This window comes from Dermacentor silvarum, chromosome 3 (genome assembly GCF_013339745.2).
Source record: "Dermacentor silvarum isolate Dsil-2018 chromosome 3, BIME_Dsil_1.4, whole genome shotgun sequence".
Classification (NCBI taxonomy): Eukaryota; Metazoa; Arthropoda; class Arachnida; order Ixodida; family Ixodidae; genus Dermacentor; species Dermacentor silvarum.
In genome coordinates, this window is record NC_051156.1 from 158,509,783 (window position 1) to 158,532,097 (window position 22,315).

A 22,315-nucleotide genomic window follows, 5' to 3' on the forward strand; every position below is an offset into this window, starting at 1 on the left:
GGCTCTACACAACGACTCGACACTATCACCGTTTCCATTTTCACGAGGCTTTAGGTGGACCTGCTGTGCCGCCAAACATGGGACTGCCATGTTTTGGTTTTCCATTTAAGCGAAGCTTTATAGTCTCCCAAGTGTCGGCGGTGGTGGTGGTGGTGGCGGCGGTGTCACGCTGAAAAGTGGGCCGATCCTGGCGATAGTGCAGAAAAGGTCCAAGCTCAATGGCACATACCAGGGACAAAAGAGAAACGAGAGAAAGAAAGACAGAAGAAAAGAAGGAAAGAGTGAGAAAGAGAGAGAAATAAGGAGAGAGGAAAGAAATATAGAAGGAGAGAGAGAGAGAGAAAGAAAAACAAAGAGAGAAAAAGAGAGTAAGAGATAGGGAGAGAAAGAAAGTCACCGCGAAGGTCAGAGAAAGAGAAAGAGAGAGAATGGAAGAAAGAGAGAAATGGAAAGAAAGATCGAAAAAGAGAGAGAGATAAAGAAACAGAGAGAAAGAAAGAGAGAAAGAAAGATAGATCAAAAGAGAGAGAAAGAGAGAGAGAAGGAAAGAAAATCACCACGAAGGTCAGATACCCGCACGACAAGCTTCGCTTACCTACCCTTTTCTCGACAGGGGAAGGGACGGTAATTTTTTTTCATTCTTTTTTTATCAGTTTGCAGCTTTCGTGGTGAAACTTCGAATTCTAGGAACAAGAGCTCATTCACGCTCAAAAAAAAAAAAAAAATTCGTCGGCTCTTCCACTCCGTGAAGATATTTACGCAGCGAAGCTGAAACGTGTGGCCTCGGTGTTTATCATCGGGTTAATCCCGAGGTTTCATTAAAATATTTATCAATCATGAGGTTACACACACGTCCGGCTGCGACGGAGAGAACGACGTCACTGAAGGTATGCCCACAGTCCGCCATTATCGCTAGCGTTCGATATCTCGAGTTTGCTCGGCGGCGTGGTTAGAAGCATTCGCCCGATATTGCCGCTTGCGATTCTTCGAAATTAAATTCCTTGAAAATTAAACCTGCCCGTTACGTAGGGGAAGGAACGACGCACACCCCCTTAAACGCGACCTCTCCATTACGACGACCGAAGAGAAGTGAAATTATACGCTGGAATGATGAGCGGCCACGCAGCCAGTTGTGGAAGAAGACGACGACGACGAACGCGTGAGCAGTGTCACGTGCCGAGCACGAGCGCAACCCGAGGGGCGCCAACGAGCCAGCTGCGGAAGAATATGACGACGCTCTTGCCAATGCTGATGATGACAGTTTTCTGTACACAGGGATTTCGCCTAGAAATATAAAGCTTCACTTTAAAATTTACTCGCCAGCCCGGCCCTGCGTAAGTGAATGTCCAGCAAAGCTGCTGCAAAACCACCACTACAACTGCTGAGGAGGGTATGTAATGCTTAATTTATGGTTGGGATGCTCGTTTCGAGCTTGTTCATTATTGAAGCGTATGCTGTTCAGTTTGTTGTATGGGCGATTTCAAATTATATATGCACTGTTCGCTTCACTTTGGTGAGCGCTTGTAGCCTCTGCCTTACGGGGTTATGAGCCATTGCACTTTTTGCTTGCCTACGGGTGTATGAGCCATTGCTGATGATTACATATGCTTATTTTGAGCTAGTTCGTTACTGAAACGTTCTGTGCGTTGTGTGCGCAATTCCAACGAATCTTTGCACTGTTCGCTTCACTTTGCTGAGTGCTTGCCTCTGCATTACGAGGGGGATGAGCCATTGCTGATGATGATAATTTCTGCTAACGGTTGGAGGCGAAAAATGACAACCACCGAGATGATAACAGCTTCGCCGTTAAGATAACTTGCGCTTCCTCTTTGTTCGTCGGACCAGCTCTTTTCACGCCCTCTGGCGTCTTTATTGAGTGCCGCCAAAAGCCAACACGGGGTCTCGGGAGCCGCCTGCCGCACGCCAGAAGCGCAGGTTGGACCACGTGGCCACGTTGGTCTCGTCGGTGCTGAGCACGAGCTTCAGGCAGGTACTCTCCTCGTGCCACTTCTTAAACGCCTTGTACGAGTACCTGCGACAAGGAAGCTTCCTGTTTATAAGCGAAATGTCGTGGTTACGTGCGGCAAATAAACTATAGACCATCACGTTCGCAGTCCTATCGTTCAAAGCTCTTGGGTGCTTGGAAGGATAAGCATGGGACGCGTGGATTGCTTGACCTTTATAGTTGAAATGAAATTCTGGGGTTTTAGGCGCCAAAATCACGAGAATGTAAGGCACGCCGTGGTGGTCAGCAGCCTGACGCCATAGGCACTAAGCTACCGCGGCGGGAGAGGTCTATCGTTCTTAGCGTCGAAGAGCATGCAATTTTACTGTGCATCTTATTGTGTAGGACACCAGGACCGATCCACCACAAGTGATACGCCTCACTTGGAGCCACATGCTGGTGACTCGCCTAAAACACGTAGACCGGTCCAAGCAGAGGGACATCAGAACCATGACCAAGCATCCAGCTCTACTCCGACAGCGATGGCTTGGAATAAGAGTCGTTTAGAAATAACGCCTGTCTCTCTCTAAATTTCTCGTAGAACGATCAGATTCGCAAAGATGTCACGTTAAAAACTCGCTCCCATATTCCCCGTAACCAAACAATTAGTACTGATTTCTGAGAAAATTCAAACCAGTTTAGTCTATCACGTTTCATCTTGCCTACACTGAAGCCCGCGCGTCCTTGTGGAGTCAGGCAGCGCAGCCTCACCTTGTAATTATTTTAATTATTGGCGTGAACGACCCGATGTAACACCGTCTGTGAGCGAGGCCGTAATGGAAAGTTGGAGGCAACGAAAGTGGAGTGGGTTCCGAATAATTTTTCCCACGTGACGTTCTCTACCGTGCACCTTTATTCCAGTACAGGTGCGTTTCTGCATTCCGCTGGTCGCCGTGCTAAGGTATTGTAGCAGTTTCTTCCTGCTCAGCAGATTTGCGCCATAGCGCGACCGAACAACCGCAGCAGGTATCTTGTTCTTAAACTAAGGCTATTGGACTATTTTTGACTCTGTTAGAATGGTGCGTACGTGGTTTAGCGAACATCCTTGGTAACAGAAAAACATCGTTGGTAATGCAGAAAAACACCCTTTGTAACGCCAAAAAAGTGAACGCTGACATGCGTACCGTGACATTCTCAAGAGCTCTCTTTGAACGAAGGATACGAAGGAGTACGAAGGATTCGGCATACATGCTCTTTTCAAAAGAGAATGCCCGGAATAATTTATGCGAACCTAAAAAACCGCGCAATTAAGGGGTGACACCAGCTGCATAGTGCAGCTCCAGTTGAATTTGGACTACCTATCCAACGCTAGAAAAAAAATGCGGGTCTAGTATTCTCGCTCTTCATTAACCCATAAGATTGTACACTCAAAACCATCAATTCGCCAAATAGGTGAATTCCTTCCCTGTGAGATGTATACTGAGGGTTCACTAATACTCAAATCTGCTGACGCGCTTATTCGTCCAGCCTTATCTCCCTGTGCCGCCTGTCCCGGACTCTGCTAATCACCTTGGCACCACCGAAGAGGGCAGAGCAACCGCATTTCCTTCGGTGCCCTGGAATGTGTGCCTCATTACTCTCAGCCTTCAGGCACGAGGATGACATCTCTCAATATGTCGCTGAGACAACATCCGCTTAGCCCTATATACACATTCCCGCAGCTGAGCGGGACCCTGCACACGACCTCGGTGGCCCAGGGGACTTAGCAAGGGACTTAGGAATACTTAGGGCATACCGCAGCCTTGCTTTTACACAAGTTTCCCAGGAAGATCGCATTTTTGTAAATCTTCATCGTTCACTGAAGCACTCGACGTTTATATCTGCCAAGCACGTGCGGAAAAAAAAATTAATAAGACCCCCTCGTAAGCGCACCTCGCTATCGCAAAAGCGAGCTTCTGCGGTTCGAGTACGAACCAGACAAACCACGATTCCAGTTGTTTTATCGAACGATGCAGACGGAAAAGTACTGTCTTGGTACGAAGTCTTCCTGAAGAGAGAGTTGCGGTAAACGCTTATTCTTTTAAAACAGTTAGAATAAATACGCAGGTTACGGCATGTCTTCATGCTCCCGCCACGCGCGAACAGCGAACATACGGTTTTTCGGCCCCAAGCGGTTCCGAGCTTTCGATACGCGATATCGACAAGTATTTTTGCCTTTTTCTCCCGTTCTCTAAACTTTTGAGCGCTCTACATACCGCAGTAATAATTTTGTGCATATACTTCAAGTCAAGCAAGAAAGAGCCTCAAAACATAGAACATTGTCTGCTGATTCTCTTCCCTGCTGATATTACGAATCCCTTCTTTCCATTGTTGGTTTTTCGGCCCCCCTAGTTGCTATCGTTAAAGCATCGTAGCATTCAGCATGAAAACCCAACCATCGATCAGGAATAAAGCATGAATGAAGGCCGATTCACTCTATAAAGAACGCCCGATGTACAGCTGCAATGCCGATACGAAGGCAGCGACAGCAGAGATCAGCGGCGACGGTGACTACTGGAACCACAATGCACTGCTAGAATCTGCCGGAGCAGTGGCGCAATACAGCTGCTCGTCAAATTGATTTATTGAAATTCTGGTAACTAACTGTCCTACTTCATTCCACCGAATGTAATTGCAATCAAGCTAACTGTTTTTTAAATTGCAATCAAGCCAAGGGAATCGTCTCTGCAACCACGAGTGGCGCACTCTATCACTTTTCGCAGTTCATGGTTTCGTTGAACCCTCGGACTTACGTGAAGCTAACAAAAGGAAAGTACAGCCAGAGGATGTTTTGCACGGCCAACAGCACGACCACGGTGGCGGCCAGCTTGTCTCCGACACGGGCGGGCAGGCACACCGCGTACAACCAGGCCAGCGTGAAGATGAACGCGATGCTCAGTGCAAAGAGCGCGCCCAAGACCATGTACCCGAGCACGGGGCGGCGGGCCTCGACATCGAACAGCAGGCGCCATGCCGGCTGCACATAGATAAAAGAAGTCAGGTTTTATACAGTACAGACTGCACACCACAAGAGGGTCCAACCAGGACAAGCAGAGCATAGTAATATTACACGTTAGAATGGTGAAGGTGTGGCACGCTGAATTACAACTATGCCGTGCTATAAATGAGAGTGCTCTGTCTAGAGCTGCGTTTTTTTCAGTATATTATGTAAAATACTGGTGGACAGTGCAACAATTGAACAAGAGGGCTGCGATGCAATCTTGACAAGCAACGAAATGTCTACTAGACGCCATCAACGGAGTTACGCTTTTACACCCACGCACTTCTACGCATGCACATGAATGAAGTCACGTCGTTCGGCGTGTTCCTGCCCGTCCTCAATATCGCTTTTGCTTAAGTCGGCAGAATGAACTGACTCAACATTGCACGCCTCAAATGACTGCCTGAAGCTCGGGGCAGAGCCTAACTTCGTTAGCTCTCACCACGCGTGGTCGCTTCACGTCTTTTACAATGAAGGTACACAAGCAATTCTTACGCACTTGGCTTGATGCTTGTCTTAACTGAACATTTGGCAAAAAAAATGCCGAATCACAATATGTGACTAAAATTGACTGTATAGTTTTTTCCTATAGGCATTGACTGTATAGGCGAATAAAATTGACCATATAGGTATATGTATTGACTGTTTAGCCTGTATAGATTGTACAAACTTTCCTATTGACTTGAGGAAAATATGAATAAAATATAGCCCCCCCCCCCCTTTTTTTTTCTTATTTCTTTCTGCAGGCACATACCGTTCTTTTAGCCAAAGGTGGTTCTGCTCAGAACTTTCAAAACTATGGCGCAAGAATGTGCCGTTTCTTTGTTTCACATTAAATATAGCTTAGAAGCCTACAGTAATTTACATGCAACACCGCACGAATATATGAGAAACGTTGTCCGTGATGTTATAGTGGGTTACAAACTACCAATGACGTACAACAAACTATCTTTTGGATGCTGAAAGCTGGAGACGTTACGTAAACATGGAGATAATTACATAAAGCACACCGTGCTCGTATTTGTCAGGACACTGACATGACTCAGGATGCTTACCTCTTCTTGAGGGCACTTGTGAAAAGGGAACGCGCGAACTAGGAAACGATTTCATAGAAATGATATGGTCAATGCCTGAGCTATAATAACCTATACTTTCATTGCAAATGAAGAGTTCAATCCGCCCTTCTCTTGAAACATATGTTCACTGTTTTCGCATTTTCTTTGAGCTGCGCATACTCGGTTGTCTTAATTTAACCTCTCAGGTTCCGATTAACGCATTCTGTGGAGAGTCAGCACTTGTTTGCGTCTCCTCGTCTATCATTGCATCCTCTCGCTTGCGCTGTAAACATGGTTAAACTAAACTATTAGTAGCTGGGTCGTTGTTATCACGATGTACGGCATGACAAAGCAGTTCCTAGACGTTGTAAAGCAGCTCCTATGAACAAGCGCTAGCGAATGGTTATTGCGGAGACTAATAATAACGAAAGCCGCTTCGCCAATAAATCCCAGTCATTACCAATAAAAGCCTAAGTGAATGCCCCCTCTTGTTCCCTCTCTCGCGATAATGAACGTTGAAATCCCGTAATTCGTTGACTTAGCTAAGGCGGCCCTTTTCAACGATGCACCAATAGCTTACGAAGAGTGACATTGTTGGCAAACTTGTCCGTAAGCAGCCTTTTTTTTTTTTTTTTGCAGTGTGTGTCAGAGCATCTTTAAACCGGGGTGCTTAAGACAACCGCTCGCGTTGCCATTAAATTCAGCCTGATTTTACGACAACTAGGTATTAAAATATCATGACGCCTTCCAGGCGCATTGACTACTACTACTTCCATATCACTGGAGCGTGAGCAATGTCTACAGGAGACATAATTAAACGAACTTACTTGCAGATACAACCGTCGCGATAATGGTCCACCAGATAAGTCAATGGAAGGTAAGCCACATGAGAACGATGTCTCCCCTCCTCGCCACTAGCAAACCGCTAAATCTGTTGGCACAGTGAGCCACGATAACATTTAATTACGATCAGAAAATCCCAAAACTACAGCCCTCCCTACACTTTCACTTAAAGCCTGAACGAGGCATCTTAATTATACAGGGTGTTCCACGTAACTTTAGCCAAACTTTAAAAATATGCAAATGCTACGTAGCTGGTCAGAACCAAGGTAATGTTGTTTGCCGTCGCTTGGGGATACTCAGATTATTATTTGCATTCCACATAATTGCATATTAAATCTTAATTAATTAATCAACTTCTGAAATATTAAAATTAGACGAAAAGTGTCAATGAGAAAACAATAGAGCAACATGAAAAACTCCCTATCCAGTTTTCTGTTACTCAATACGTGCTACATAAAAGTGTTTTTACGGGCGTGAAAGAAGCCCGCCAATACACGCAAAGTGCCTCGAGCGGCCAGTCACGCGGCAATTTTGCGTGTTTTCTCGGGCTTCTTTCACGCACGGAAAAACACTTTTATGTAGCACGTATTGAGCAACAGAAAACTGTATTGGGAGTTTTTCATTCACACTTCATCTAATTTTAATATTTCAGAAGTTGATAAATAATTAGGACTTATTATGCAATTGTGTGGAATGCAAAAAATATTCTGGGTATCTCTAAGCGACCGCCAACAGCATTACCTTGGTTCTGTTGAGCTAGGTGGAATTTGTATATTTTTTAAGTTTGGCTAAAGTTACGTGGGACACCCTGTATATGGTGAAAATAGGGTACAGATTGTGGGTGATGTGTAAGTAACGGCGAAAGTGCGTGGGGAAAATATGGCCTTTTTTGTAGCATGCGTACCTACCGGTACGCATGCTACCGATCCAGCCTGATGAGTTTTACAAGTGGTACAAACAAAAGTCCGCTCTGCTTGGAGAAGTATAGCTGTCACCGAGATGAAATTTGGCGAACAGGGCAGACCACGTGGGAAGTGGGAAACCGGCAATCGACCATTGATTACGGTCTTAAGACAGAAGGAATTTATGATAAGTTGAGACAAATCGTCATTGACGAGGAAGGGTATAGCAGCAACGGGGTGAACCCTAATGCTTATGTACATAACAAAGTGCGTAATGTGAATAAATTGCAGCTTTATTCAAAAAAAAAAAACGTAAGCAAGGGCTCGAATGCATTATAGGCCCTTATCGTCCAAAATAAGCCGTTTGTGACACAGAGTTTACATTATGTGAAAATGGGGGCCGTGATGTAGGCAATTACGTCCAACGAATTGTTAGCGTTCTTGCCCTACTTAAATGCGAACGTTTCTTGACGAACATTTGCTACTTTGACAGTATCTATCTATCTATCTATCTATCTATCTATCTATCTATCTATCTATCTATCTATCTATCTATCTATCTATCTATCTATCTATCTATCTATCTATCTATCTATCTATCTATCTTCTATCTATCTATCTTTCTATCTATCTATCTATCTATCTATATCTATCTAGCCACCTACGTTTTTGTGCTCTCATGGTCTTTTCGTTCATTTGGTATGTACCAAAATTGGCATACTATAACGAGAGAATAGACGAATATAAATGATATGTCATGGCATGAATCACGACATGCGTGTCATGCAGGTCATGAAAGAGCCGCCTACGTCTTGCTGCTCTCATGGTCGTTTCGTTAACTTCGTAGGCCCCCCGCACACTGCTTCGCATAACATCGATTTCCACAGGGCGTAGGATCTGCTGGCTTCTTTATTACTGCAATTAATTACTGAACTCTCGTTTTCTCCCTATTTCTTTCCCTGGTATAGGTGGTTCGCAGCGTATTTCCCAATGTCCCCAGAGAACTAAATGACACACCTTGTTTATATTTTGTGAAATGAAGGGGTGCGCAGGCAAAGTTCGAAGTGTGTGGATTAATTATTGTCTTTGCTGTATGCTACTTATATGAGTGCTCCACTGCGTCATGTCTGCCTTTTAAGAAACGTAGAATTTAGGCAACAGTGCTGCATGAAGCAACTGGGATGAGATTTAATGGAAATAGAGGAGAAGGGAAGGGCAAGGGCAGGAGGGGGAGGGGGGGGGTCGTGGCTCATGTGAATGGAAAGTGCGGGTATAGTACGAATTTTGCTAAAATTCCTTAACTAATTGCTAGGCAGCGCTGAACATGGCAAACAGTTCCAATGAGTGGGTCGTATGCGGGCAACGTTAGGAAGCGCGTTGTCTAATTACATACAACTGAGTTTCTTAATGCGACTGCTCGAAACAAAACGTAGCTGACAATTGGGCTGCCATTCTGCAATGTCGCACCAGACTGCTGTCTTTTTTTTGTTCCTAATTCTGAAAAGCACTATTAGCGTGACAATTAGCCCCTTTTTTCTGTTAGGACATCTGTTTCGGTTGGCATTGACACCTAAAACATTCCCGATTATTCATTACTAAGATGACATAATTAGGAAGAAAAGGACACAAGATTGCTGATGACGATTGGTATTAATGTAGCAAAGGCGACGAGCGTTGACCAAAGATCATCCCCAGCGCTAAGCACGAGATTAAAACTCGAGCTCGCTCTTGGTGGGCCGTTCCTCAGAGCTGCGGGAACCGTTGCAAAAGCCCATTAAATAAACCGCCTAACAACTGGTGGAGGCACTGGGTACTTTCGAAACAATACAGATGGTTTCATTCGTGTCGAGGATGTTGGTGTTCTTGGAAACTTCCTTAACAATTGCTGGAATTTTTTGCTCACTGTGTTAAACATATATGTACCGGCACGAATTTAAAGGCAATGGCACCCGAACAAACTAAAAAGGTATACTAACTTCATTGAGAGATGAGCCCTTATTTCTTCTTCCAGTTTTGCCCCTGAATTCGTGCCCCACACTATTCCTTTTTCCAACTGTAGAAACTTAAGGCGATTTTAATTGGGCTGCAGGCTTTTACGCACACGCAGCACTGTACGCGTAGTATAAGTTCAGGATGTACATATATATATATATATATATATATATATATATATATATATATATATATATATATGTGTGTGTGTGTGTGTGTGTGTGTGTGTGTGTGTGTAAAGGCAGGATCACATTGCAAGCTTAGAAACAGCGCATCATCTAGTAGTTTGTGTGCCCTTTTAAGCTTACCTCTGCCTGCTTGCGGACCGTGAAATGGTAATGGCAGACCTGGCACTGTGGGTCCACTGTTCGCTGAATCCACCGCTCCAGGCAGTCCCGGTGGACGAAGCCAATAGTCCCTTGACAAACAAAGATCATCCTACACTTATAAATGGTAGACAACAGCTGTAGTGCGCGCATATTAAGTGGTCATGTGCAATAGCATGCAATGATAAGCGACCCTTAACGCTTTTAAGATTCACCTTGCAAAGGACTGATCGCCCTGTTGTGACATTTCTCACTTACGCTTCGAACTCCTTGAAAAATAACGTATATAAAAGAAGCATTGTTTTTGATAGAAGACACATAAGGCCGAAGAACTTTGTATTTTTGGCGTATGGTATATGGCAAAGATAATCTATGTCGACGTCTCTAGTTATAAGGGGACTCCGGAAGTATTGCAAAGGAGGCTTGTGACTGTGCTTAACCATAACTGAAGTTCTAAAGATTCTTCAAGTGCACCGGTGAAGCTATTCTGTAGCGCGACACTGGAATGGCGCGTATATTTCTTATTAGACTCGGCCATTGACAGTGAGACGCAAACATAAGTAAAGACCGTTTAACATTTACCAAGCAAAAGATACAAACTAGAGCACTCACGCGACCACATCTGATAAAGTATTGCGTAAGCACACGTCTTTGAATTACGATAGCGTTATTACAGTGTAACAGTAAAGTGAGCGAGCGACTCACGGAGATGGTCTAATGAATCGATATCCGCAGTCACGTGGTGGGTGTCCCCGCGTGTTGCCGTCTTGCCGGCGAGGCTTGCAATCGCCATGCCACTAATAATGCGGTGCAAAAGCTGAACAGCTACATTCGCGTTCCCGCGAAGCGAACTGACAAAACTTAGACGATCGCATAAAATGAGATTGTATGCGTCTTCCATCGCTTAGTACAGTATTTAATTGAAACGTTTCACGAAAGCTTCCCCAAAACGTTCATTTTTACTAATCGCGTTTAATCCGTCGGAGTGTTTGGTGTCCTAAGCTCACATCCCATACAGTGCTCCTGCATAGTTAATCGTTCTTTACAGAAGAACGCTGGTGCAGTCACGTACGCGGCCGCGCTGGAACGCGAGAAACGCTGCTCGCGTTCAAGCGCGCCCTTGGCAGAGGTAGCCGCCGCGAGATATACGTGGAACGCGAGTTCGGCGTTACTGCCAAAAGCGGGCTGCATAATCTACGTGCTTATATACACGTTCAGGCGGGAAATGACGCCGGTGCCGCACGTGCGGCTGGAATGAGAATCGGCGTAATTTCTATATATATCCATAGAAGAGCACAAGTTGTATCGCTCACCACGGCAGTTGCAGGGCTCCAACAACGGCTGCTTCGCGTCTCCGAAGAAGCAGATGCGGCATGTAGGCGCGCCGTCGCTACTGTTGCTAAGGCTAAGCGACTCGGCGGACGCCCGAGGTTGAGTGGCCGACGCCAGGGAGCTGTCGTCGCAGGCCGGCGTCGTGGAGTCTACTACCTCCTCCTGGGGCCACGACGTGGCATCCTGCTCGGCTGAATCCGCGGGGGCCAGCAGGGTTTCCATCGACACCATGGCCGAGGGAGGAGATCCGGTCGACGGCACGCCGGAGGGTGAGAGGACGAAGCTGCCGTGGTCCAAGTCGCAGATGAAGGACGAAGGTGGAATTGATATGATGCCGCAGCTTCCGTTGCACGCCATCGGCACGGCTCCCTCTTCAGCTAGGCGACTCATGACCGCTTTCGCGCCAGTCGAAGAAAGTGTTCTCAGCTCTTTCGTCTCCTGCTTGCCTGCCTTAGATGACCGCCGCAGAAAAAAAGCGAGCAGAACGAACGTGCGCCGGCTGCCGGAAAAGCGTGCTGTGTGCACGTGCACGTTGCTGATCTTCGTCGTCTTTAGGTCGGCGCGTTGTCGTTCTCTTACATTGTCGAAGTTTCGTCGAACGTTGTTGCACCTCGATTAATCTCGTGTGTGGTGGAAAGACCGCTCCTGAAAAGAGTGCCGCATTCTCATTCGCGATAGTTTAGATTGGAGAAGAGAAAGCGCGAACACCTTGTTTGCAACAACGAAATAATACAAAATGCACCACTTAGAGCTGAATTTGGCTTAATTTTCAAGTTTTCTTTCTTCCGCCTTTGGCCAAATGCGAAGTCATAGTGACGAAATATTGCCTGCTATACTCGCGGACAACTTTCTGTGGTAATGAATGGAAAGCTACATAGGCAAAGCGCGCACAAGCGAGAGCGCTTCTGAAAAGAGTCCCGCGTTTTAATCCACGTTGGTTTAGGCTGGGCAAGAGAAAACATAAACAGCTTATTAGCAACAGTTAAATAAGACAGAATACACCATTGAGCGTAAATGTTTACTTATTTTGCAGCTTTTCCCTTCCGCGTCTGGGCAAACGCGAAACAGTCGCACGTTAAAGCTGCATCGATTCAGCGTCCGTTCCGAGCAACCAAAAGCACTGTCAAACTGCCCCATTATCAAATCGGACTTCTGGACTTTAAAACCCTAGAATTTAATTTTTAACACAGTTGAGAAGCTCGCTTTAGCAATAAAACGCTTGGTCTGTGCGCGTTCTATAGGTTCGCACGGAATTGATAAGGCGCAAACAAGTGAGCGCAGCCGCTGAGCACAGCTGCTCGGCATTCGCACGGCGCCATATAACATTTCAGTGGCTTCGCCAGGATGCGTCTCGGAAGCGCGTGCGAGCAAGAGGCTAGCTCTTTTGACTTAGTCGTACTCATAGAGTTTCATATTACTATATTTTTTTTTATTTAGAAACTCTATGGTCGTACTAGATACAGACTTAGGGTATATAGTCTCATCTTCTCTGCACATATGGTTGGTTTCATCTTCTCTTCATATAGTCTTATCTTCTCTACACATATGCGTTGGTTTGATGCTTCTGGAAAGCATGCGGCGGCATCTCCACTATGGTAGGAAGCACAAAAGTCGGATGGGATTACAAAAGAACGAAATTATTAACAGACGTTTACTTTTCTCGAGAAAGAAAAGAACAAAAATATGAAAAAAGTGTAAGAAAGGTAAAATAACATATTGACGTGACAACATGCAAGAGAAAAAGTGGTAATCTTTGCTCTTGCACAGCATTACACGTAATTATTTGACACGCATGGCTTGTTTCTCGGCTAAATTATGTGAACAACGTCTGTAGAGTAGACATGTGCCGATAAACACGTATGCCTCTACAAATCCGGGGGCTTTCTAGGGTTGTATTTTGTACATTGTCAAATTTGGCCTTATTGTCAAATTTGCCATCTTGTCGGCTCTAGTTGGCCTCTTTTACCACCTCTCTGATTGGTCCACAATGCCGCATTTACTCGGTGATCTGTAATTATCACCCGTGTAATCACCGGTGAGGATTTGGTGACCCTGGTAATCCGCGAACTAGAGGCAGCTATATATAGAATAACTCTACCACGACGTGGCTACCGTTGGCTTCAATTGCATGTCCGGTACCTGGTATGACCTTGCTCGCATGTCCTGTGTATTCTGAATGGCCACTGCTTCGTTTACAAAGACCGTGGCCGTCTTCAGTGGGTGAAAAGTTGCCCCTTTGCGTTCCTCATTAACTTCTCCAATTTTTTTTTCCAGCCATGTTCGGCGTGGACGTGGCGGGTGAGTCTATTTATACCAGGACACAGTGACGGATTCTTTAGGCAAGTTGGGGTGTTTGCAGCAGCACCTTAGCTCGTTCTCATTAGAGAACGCTGGTAGACACCGTGGACGACTGGCGCTTGGAGAAGTCCCATGACGTCATACAGCCACGTCCATCTCGCGCGATAGCAGAAACCTGATCAACAAAGAGAGTTGCGAGAGTGAATAAAGCTGCTGCTACAATATTAAAAGCGGAAAAAATGAAGGAACGTTGGTTTTAATCATATTCACTTCGGATGATTGATGTCTTGTTTGAGTCGTCGTTTCTCACATTTCCGAAACAATAATTCAGGAGCACTGTGCAAGTGTATACTGGTAAGAAGCTTTCTATTCATAACATTCTCATTGAATGCCTTTTCTCTTGCATGTTGTCATGGCAATGTTATTTTACCTTTCTTACACTTTTTTCATATTTTTTTTTCTTTTCTTTCTCGAGAGAAGTAAACGTCTGTTATTAATTCCGTTCTTTTGTAATCCCATCCGACTTTTGTGCTTCCTACCATAGTGGAGATGCCGCCGCATGCTTTCTAGAAGCATCAAACCAACCCATATGTGTAGAGAACCATATGGGTAGAGAAGATGAGACTATAGTACATTTTTTTTTAATTTCTTGTCGACGATTTACTAGCCTGAGAAAACTAACCCTAGAAACACCGCTCCGCCTACTCGATTAGACTTAAGTGTTCCAAATTACCTATCTTTGGGTGCCTCTACACTTGGGCACAGCGATGGGAAGGTTGGCGCTGCCTTCCCCGACTTTCTTTTAGGTTCCATGAGATTTAAAATCTGAATGCAAATTTTTAAAGCCTCCTTTTCTTTGACCCAAAACATAATTTCAATCACTTTATTTTTATGGGTATGGTAAAATATTCATAATTACAAAATCACGCAGACTTTAATCTCTTTCTTCCGATTCTAACTTAGCCACTGTAAAATTTTGCACTATATTGGACATTTCATTTCGACCTACCCGGTTCTTGGCCAATCCCCCGGAGGGGGTACGTGCCAGTATGTCCCAAGAATCTACATTTACATCTACAATCCATGCCCGAGAACGTGCCCATGCGGAGGAGAAGGAAGAAGAGCTGTTCCTGAGAACGCCAGGACCATGGGATTCAAGAGAGTCGATTACTACTGCTGCTGCAAGTAATAGCGAGACCATCATCGACGTAGCAGGCTATCCTGTAGACCTTCTGCAGAGCTTGCACCGTTTTTACACTCCGCTGAACGGAATGCCACATTCACGGACGAAAAACGTGACCAAGAAGTCAACCAGAGCAAAGAGGTCTCTCTCCAAACTAGAAACTGCGACAACAAACGTCGTCTGCAGCCCAGAAACCAATGTTGCCACGACGGATGCAACGGGACCGACGAGTGGCTTCAGCGGCGTTCCTATGGCATTGGTCACGGCTGAAGAAATTGTCTGCGAGGTCATGCACCACGGACGCTACCAGCGTCGTATCCTCCAGTGCGCTGTTCTGGGCATGACCGCGATGCTGATGGAAGTTCTCGCGATGCGGGTCATCGCCCGGCGCGTGGACCACTGGTGCCGGCCTCCCGTCGAATTGGCTTATCTCTCCGCCGACATCTGGAAGAACACGTCGATCCCTGTTCAGGCCGACGGCAACTACAGCCGGTGCACCGTTTACGTCACGTCGACGCCAGTAAGCATTATCTTCGCCTGTCGCGTGGCGCTATTGACGCAGTTCATGGCAACGTGCACATATATACTGTGCTTCAGATGGATTTCTTTTTTTTTCTCGCGAACAAAGCGTTATCTTGGGCTTGTTATAGCTATGATCGATACTAGGCTCGTCTCTCACGTCAATTTGTTCCAAAAGAGCCAGCCAACCATTTCTCTCTTGAAGTCACAAAGGAGCTCGCGTTGGACTTCCGATCACATTTGTCGTGTTTCTCACAATCGTAAGAATTCGTGTAGTCCTTTGAGTCACGCAGCATATACAGGTCCGCTAATGAACATGAAATGCTTGTTTCAATGGTAGTGCCGCGGTGTTCGAGGCTGGCAGGGGGAATTAAAGAAATAAGTAAAAGAAACAACAGGAAGGCGAAGCCTGGTTAAGCAGTGTGCATCTAGTGTTCAGGACGTTGCACGAGCTGTACAAGGCCCTTGCAATGTCGCATGCAATGACGGAAGAATGCAGCTGTAATTTGAATACACTGATGTGGGGGCCTGAAGTGTTGTAATACTAGTTATAAGTAACCGGATTCCAGTAATCAATGACTGGCAATCACTTACGCTTTACAGCGACCGCTCGTATGGTCTAGCTGAAATTGGTACAACAGCGCTGAAAGTGTCTGATGTCAGGGAAACGCTATAGATAGTACATTTTATCAAGTGTACTTGACTTCGTTCTAGACGAGACAAGTACAGAGGTCAAAAAGTTTTAAGTTTAAAAAGTCACAACTCGGAGAATAATATCTTACAAATAGCGCTGACTAAAAAGACTTTAGGGCATCGGTATATAAATCTGCCAGAGCAATGAATTAAATTCACATAGATTTTCCTTGACGGCACGGTACCACCTGTCACCACATCTATCTATCTATCTATCTATCTATCTATCTATCTATCTATCTATCTATCTATCTATCTATCTATCTATCTATCTATCTATCTATCTATCTATCTATCTATCTATCTATCTATCTATCTATCTATCTATCTATCTATCTATATTGATGAAGGCCGGACCCCGGCCGAAACGTCGACACTAACATGTTTTTGTTTTCCTACGTGCGCCTGCACTTCTTTCAATCGATCAATCAATCTGCCGCAGGCGTGACAGCTCATCGGACTGTATGCCAACCATGCGATTACACTCTGTCAACTTTACTGAGGCCATGCACCAGGGCTTGGAAAACGAGTTGTTTTCATGGCACAACAATACTTCTGGCAGTTCTTCGTCAAGTATAATGATCGGTTCTAATAGTTAAGCTCTTCTTGGCACATATTAACATAACAACTTGAAGCTTTTACCAGGCGATTCTGAAAAAAAAAAACATCTCAAAGCATCAAATATGATCAAGACTCGGAAATTTCAGGAGAGTATAAGATGAAACGTTCACACGGGGAGCAGTTCCACCCAGGGTGCCAAATCGAATTCGAACCTGTCTTTCGGCCAGAACCGGATCCGCACCAATATCTATAAACGTGACTGAACCCGAACCAGACATGACCTGAAAAAGAAACAAAATGAGCTTTTAGGTTGCGTGTTCGGAATGCAACGGTTGAAGCACAGAGTGACATAGGATGTCGGGACATTCGGTATTTTCCGAAATAAGTCCGTTTCTACCGTTGGCACTTTCCACTATGAGTGTTAAGACTCGCGGCATGCGTTATATTCGCTGGTAGGAGTACAGGCGCTGAATGTATCGGCTATGCCGGTAGGGCTACGTACAGCTCGGCCTAGACGCTTGCAGTTCTGAGCTCTGCGTGCCGCTGTCAGCTGAGCTCAGTGTCGTCGAAACGTTGTTCGGTGCGGTTCGCGCGATTGCCGGTTTTATGTAACCTGACATTTCATTTGTTAGGGCTGGTCAGGGGACTAAAATGCTAACCATTATCAGGAAAATGTTCGTTAGCGTGTACAGCTCGACACCCGTAAAACATGCACGTCATAAGACACGGAGAGTAGAAGAAATGGCGTGTCCGGGAAGGAAATAAATTAGAGATGAGCGAAAGCAGGAGCACGTGTTGATGCAACCATAACACTGCCCCTGTGAGTGAGCGCCCTGTTCTTCTCAGTCCCTGCACGATAACCACGAACGCATGCTTCGCACCACAAAAAGCAGCACAATGCTGGTAGAGTTGTAACAAACATGGCAGTATAGGTACCTGAAGCACAGGAAATAATAACTCCCTTTGATGCTGTCAGCGTAACGAGGCGTAGAGGCGGAAACAGCGATCCTCGAATTAACAGTGACCTAAATAGACAGAAAATGTTTCATGTGTCCACTAAGGTATCATAAAGTGCCAAGCACAACGAAAAACATTTACACCGATTTATAGACTCTTTCGTATGCGTTGTACTCAACAAAATGATCGCTAAAACGCGGGCGATGGCAGCCATCAGATAATACGTATCCACGTGGCATGCCTAGGGAATAATAAGAAAAAAGTCGGCGCCGAGTACAGCCGTGTGGCCGTGGCGCGCAGAATTGAATATATTGATGCAAACATCATCGCTCCTATGTGTTTTCAACGTCGGTCGAAAGCGTGACAATTTGGCGGTGCATTCAACGGCTCCGTTAGGAGTGGTGCATGCCGTAAACTCCTTCGTCTCAGGTACTTTGCTTAATAAAGAGAGCACAAGAAACTGAAATCAGAACCGGGATAATACAACGATTCTATTTAAACGCTATTCTTTGTCGCACTTCATCCGTGTTTCTAGCGGCACTTTGCCCTGTTGTCAGCGGGATCAGCCAGACGAACACTGGTTATACGAAAGGAAAAGAATGGATCAAAATAAATTAATATGTTGTACCGGCCCAGTATTCACAGTGCTGAGAGACAAAAGAAGATAACAGGTTTGCAGGAGGAGTCTATCTCTGTCTCTTTCACCACAAAGAGGAAAGACGGAGAGTGTAAAATAAAGGGAGGGGACATACGTCGATGCAATAGTGCAGTGACCTTTTTCCACAATCTCCAACATTATACACATTCTATACAGTTACGAGATGTGCACACATCTGCGCCACATATCCGCTAGAACCGTTAGTCGAAGCTCATACGGCGCAGGAATTCCGACCCTGCACTTATCGCATGTCAGCATACATGCTTGCACTAGTATAAACTTGAGCTGAATTGCAGAGGCCGAATTCGGAACGCTTTTCTTTCGCAAGTGCCCTTTTCCATTGGTCGGGTCGCCTTCGCCAATACGTTCAGTGTCAGGAATGACTGGAATTTTCTTTTAGGAACAACTCAATTGTGAGAGCTTGTTGTGAATATGGATGCAATTGATCAACTGCGCCGTCTTAGGTGTCTTTCTCCCGGGCTAATATTAGAGGAATGCGCAAAGTAGGAACGGAGAAGATGCAGTGTTTTGTGCGCATGTTGTTTGGAAACCGTGCTCTGTGTACTGTGAGTGACAACTGATGTAATCGGTCGGTTTAATCTGTCGCAGGAAACTACTCCCGAAAACAGAACTGTACAGACGTGTCGCCGTTGGAATTACGACATCAAGGACTGGAGAGACAGCATTGTGAGCCGATTCGACCTCGTGTGCGACCGCAGTTCTCTCTACACCATCGCGGCACTCCTGCCATCCTTGGCGTACGCATTGCTATCCCCCATAGCAGGTTTCTTGGCCGACAGCGTAGGCCGTAGGCTCGTGACTCGTGCCTGCGCCGTCATGGTGCTCATCTCGGGCGTCGGCAGCAGTGTCGCCGGCAATTACGCCTTCTTTCTGATCAGCCGGCTTCTCATGCTCACGGCGTGCAGCGCCACCTACCTGGTCACTTTCGTCCTCGTGTACGAGGTGACCGGCAAGGCAAAGCGCTGGCTCTACACGCTGCTCCACATGGCCGTGGTCGCCACGCTGGTGCCGCCATTCGTGGACCTCCTATCTCGCCTCGAAGCCAGCTGGGCGCTCACGCACGCCATCTTCATCGCACCCGTGGCCGTCTACACGGTGTGGTGCTTTGCGCTGGATGAGTCACCCGCCTGGCTGCTCACCACGGGGAGGGTGCATGACGCCGAGGTAATTGCACTGGCCGCCGCCAAGCTGAACGGCGTGAACGAGGAGAAAGCCAGAGCGAGCTGTCATGAACTGCGTGCCCAGGCGAGGAAGCTGCTACGGGGTCACGGCGCTTTCACGCCGGTTTCTCCGACGGGAGGCATCGTCGAGGACCATAAAAATGCGTCGCCGCGCCGTGGCTACCTTCTTTTCGAGGTTCACCTTAACCGGTATCTTTTTCGGCCTCATGTCTATGGACAATGTGTCCAGTCCTTACTTGCTGGGATTGCACATCGTTTTGTCGGCGACCTGCTACACGGTAATAATTTGGGCAATGAACAGATGCGGCCCACGCGAAACCCTCTCTGGCTTACTCGGTGCTATCAGTGCCAGCATCGTCGCGAAGGCAACTGTCGTGTATGGCGGCTATGACACCATGGCTGCCTACGTGCAAGTGACGATGAAGGTTGTAGCATCTGCGTCAATGAGTGTGGTCATGTGCTACGTGGGAGACATTTTTCCGACGAAAATCAGGGCCACCGGTGTTAGCCTGTCAATTGTCCTCGATGGCTTTGGGTCGCTTTTAGGAGTCTTTATAACCAATGTTCGCGCTGTTCAGCCGGGTCTTGTATTCGACGTCTTCTATGCTGTCATGAGCCTGCTTAGCATCTTAGCTGTTCAGTGGCTTCCAGAAGTGTTCATTGAGAAGCAGGCCATTTCTTCGGGAGTCATGAGCCCAGAGGAGCGCAAACAGGCCCTGCAGGCCTCGCTTTCACCCAAGGAAATAAGGAAATCGCCCAAGGGTCACCTCGACAAAAGCGCCAGTGCAGCAGAGAAGCTGCCATCTTGACTGTTAGTACCTTGTTACTTTCATGTTTTATCGCGGACTGATATACGGCTATACTATGCAGGGGCTCAACAAACTAACTAAATTTGGCCAAGTTTAACTCTTGTCCTAGAATGATGATAATCGCTAGAAAGTGTTATTTGTACATGTGTGTGCGCGCTTAAGTTGTTTGACATGATGATATGCAAAAAAAAAAACTTTAACTGCACGGCCTACATACTGTAATTGCCAACTACGCTGGCCACATTAGTGGTTACAAATACCATAAGCACTACCGGATGTGTGAGAGAGATTAAGTGAGAAATGCAGACTATACACATACGGCGCAGTGTTATCCCGGGTTTTCCAGACTTTGTCACATCGAACTCGATGAAAATAATCTCTTAATAAAAGACAGATTAGACTAGACCATATTGCTCAAGGTGGTCAAGGAACTATTTCGCCATGGCAATGAAAGCATCATAGTTCAAAAATTTCCAGAAGGTGTCCTTTCCTAGCACTGACGAAGCACTTTCCTGCTTATCTTCATTGGCTCGATGATAACTGGCTCATTCAGCATGACATCGCCGATGGCGTCGACATCATTGTAGGTTTTCAGTTTCAAGCACGTTTGATCTTGCGACACTAAGTCAGGCTTAGCACTGCGCAAGGCCTGGGACCGGGTTGGCAATCCAATATAGTGTGTACAGCGCGACACCAAATCCGGAAAGGCACGACGGGGACAAGCGATGTCTCCATCGTACCTTTTCGTACATTGTCCGCTGTCGCATTGCGCGCATAGTGGATTGCCACTCCGACTGCGTAAGGAAAGGTTCGACACAGATAGACTTTCATAAATATGAAAGGGGTCTTTTGACGTGCCGTGACATTACCTGCGTACGTCACAAGGACGAAGAACAATAGGGGTTTGTCGTCTTTCTTAATAAACGTTGGTCGTCATTTGACAGACAAAATGTAAGCGATGTGCTTGGACGAACGTTTTTTTTTATCCTTATTGTGACGTCTCCGTTGGGACGACGTTTATTAGGCCCGGGAGCTCGTCAACGAACAAGCGCAGCACATAGGCGATGATGATGATAACATACAGATGAGCAAGATGTGCGTAATAAACGCCCACACTAATTCCTCCCCCCCCCCCCCCCCCCCGACGTGAAAGCGGCCATCCTGGCCGGCCGTCATGGTGTCGAAGCACGCCGCGTGAAGGGCTTCATGTGGGACACGTGGACAACCTCGGTATTGCGGCAACGGCGGTCTGTGGGGGCGTCAAGAGGAGTAACGCGATAGTTGACAGGCGAAGTCTGTCCAAGGACTATGTACGGCCCGATGAACCGTGGCTGGAATTTTTCACATAAACCAGGGTGCGAACAGGAGTCAGGAGCAGGACCTCGTCACCAGGTCGAAAAGATACAACGCGATGGCATTCTCGTAAATATTTTCCAGGTCTTGTTGTCTTGCCTCTGTGTTCAGGCGAGCACGCTGGCGACAGTGGTCGAGTCGGGAGACGTACTCTTCGCACGATGATAGAAGTGAATTAGACTGGGAGTTGAAGAATGAAACGTCCGGAAAAAAAGTAGGGGAGCGTCCATAAACGAGGTAAAATGGCGAGTCGCCAGTTGTGCGCTGCACGGCCGTGTTATAGGCGAAAGTGACGAATGGTAAAAGAACATCCCAATTTTTGTGGTCTGGTTGAATATAAGCGGCGATCATGTCGGCAAGGGTGCGATGAAACCATTCGGTCAGGCCGTTAGTCTGGGGGTGATAGCTAGAAGCTGTCTTGTGGGCAGTGCCGGAGGCTCGAAGAACTTCGGTAAGCAGTTGTGAAAGGAACGCCTTTCCACGGTCACTCAGCAGTACACGAGGAGCACCATGGCGCAGAATAATGGCTTCAAGAACGAAGTGAGCAACTTCCGAAGCAGAGTCAGTAAGCACAGAAGCTGTCTCAGCGTAGCGCGTCAGATGGTTGACGGCAGTCACTATCCATCGATTGCCAGCAGTAGTGACCG

At 46.4% G+C, this 22,315-nt stretch overlaps 2 protein-coding genes across 2 annotated transcripts; one reads left to right on the forward strand and one right to left on the reverse strand.

Moving 5' to 3' along the window:
* Positions 1-1,841: 1,841 nt before the first annotated feature.
* On the reverse strand, positions 1,842-12,110 carry LOC119445967 (E3 ubiquitin-protein ligase MARCHF3). The gene is made up of 4 exons (XM_037710270.2): positions 11,417-12,110; positions 10,086-10,195; positions 4,738-4,961; positions 1,842-2,032 (listed from the first exon to the last, which is right to left on the reverse strand). The coding sequence occupies exons 1-4, from the start codon at positions 11,823-11,825 to the stop codon at positions 1,870-1,872; spliced, it is 906 nt and encodes a 301-aa protein (XP_037566198.1). The 5' UTR covers positions 11,826-12,110; the 3' UTR covers positions 1,842-1,869.
* Positions 12,111-15,166: 3,056 nt separating this feature from the next.
* Positions 15,167-20,315, forward strand: LOC119444945 (organic cation transporter 1). The gene is made up of 3 exons (XM_037709283.1): positions 15,167-15,436; positions 18,914-19,695; positions 19,853-20,315. Exons 1-3 carry the CDS (start codon positions 15,167-15,169, stop codon positions 20,313-20,315), a joined length of 1,515 nt encoding a protein of 504 aa, XP_037565211.1.
* The last annotated feature ends 2,000 nt before the right edge of the window (positions 20,316-22,315 follow it).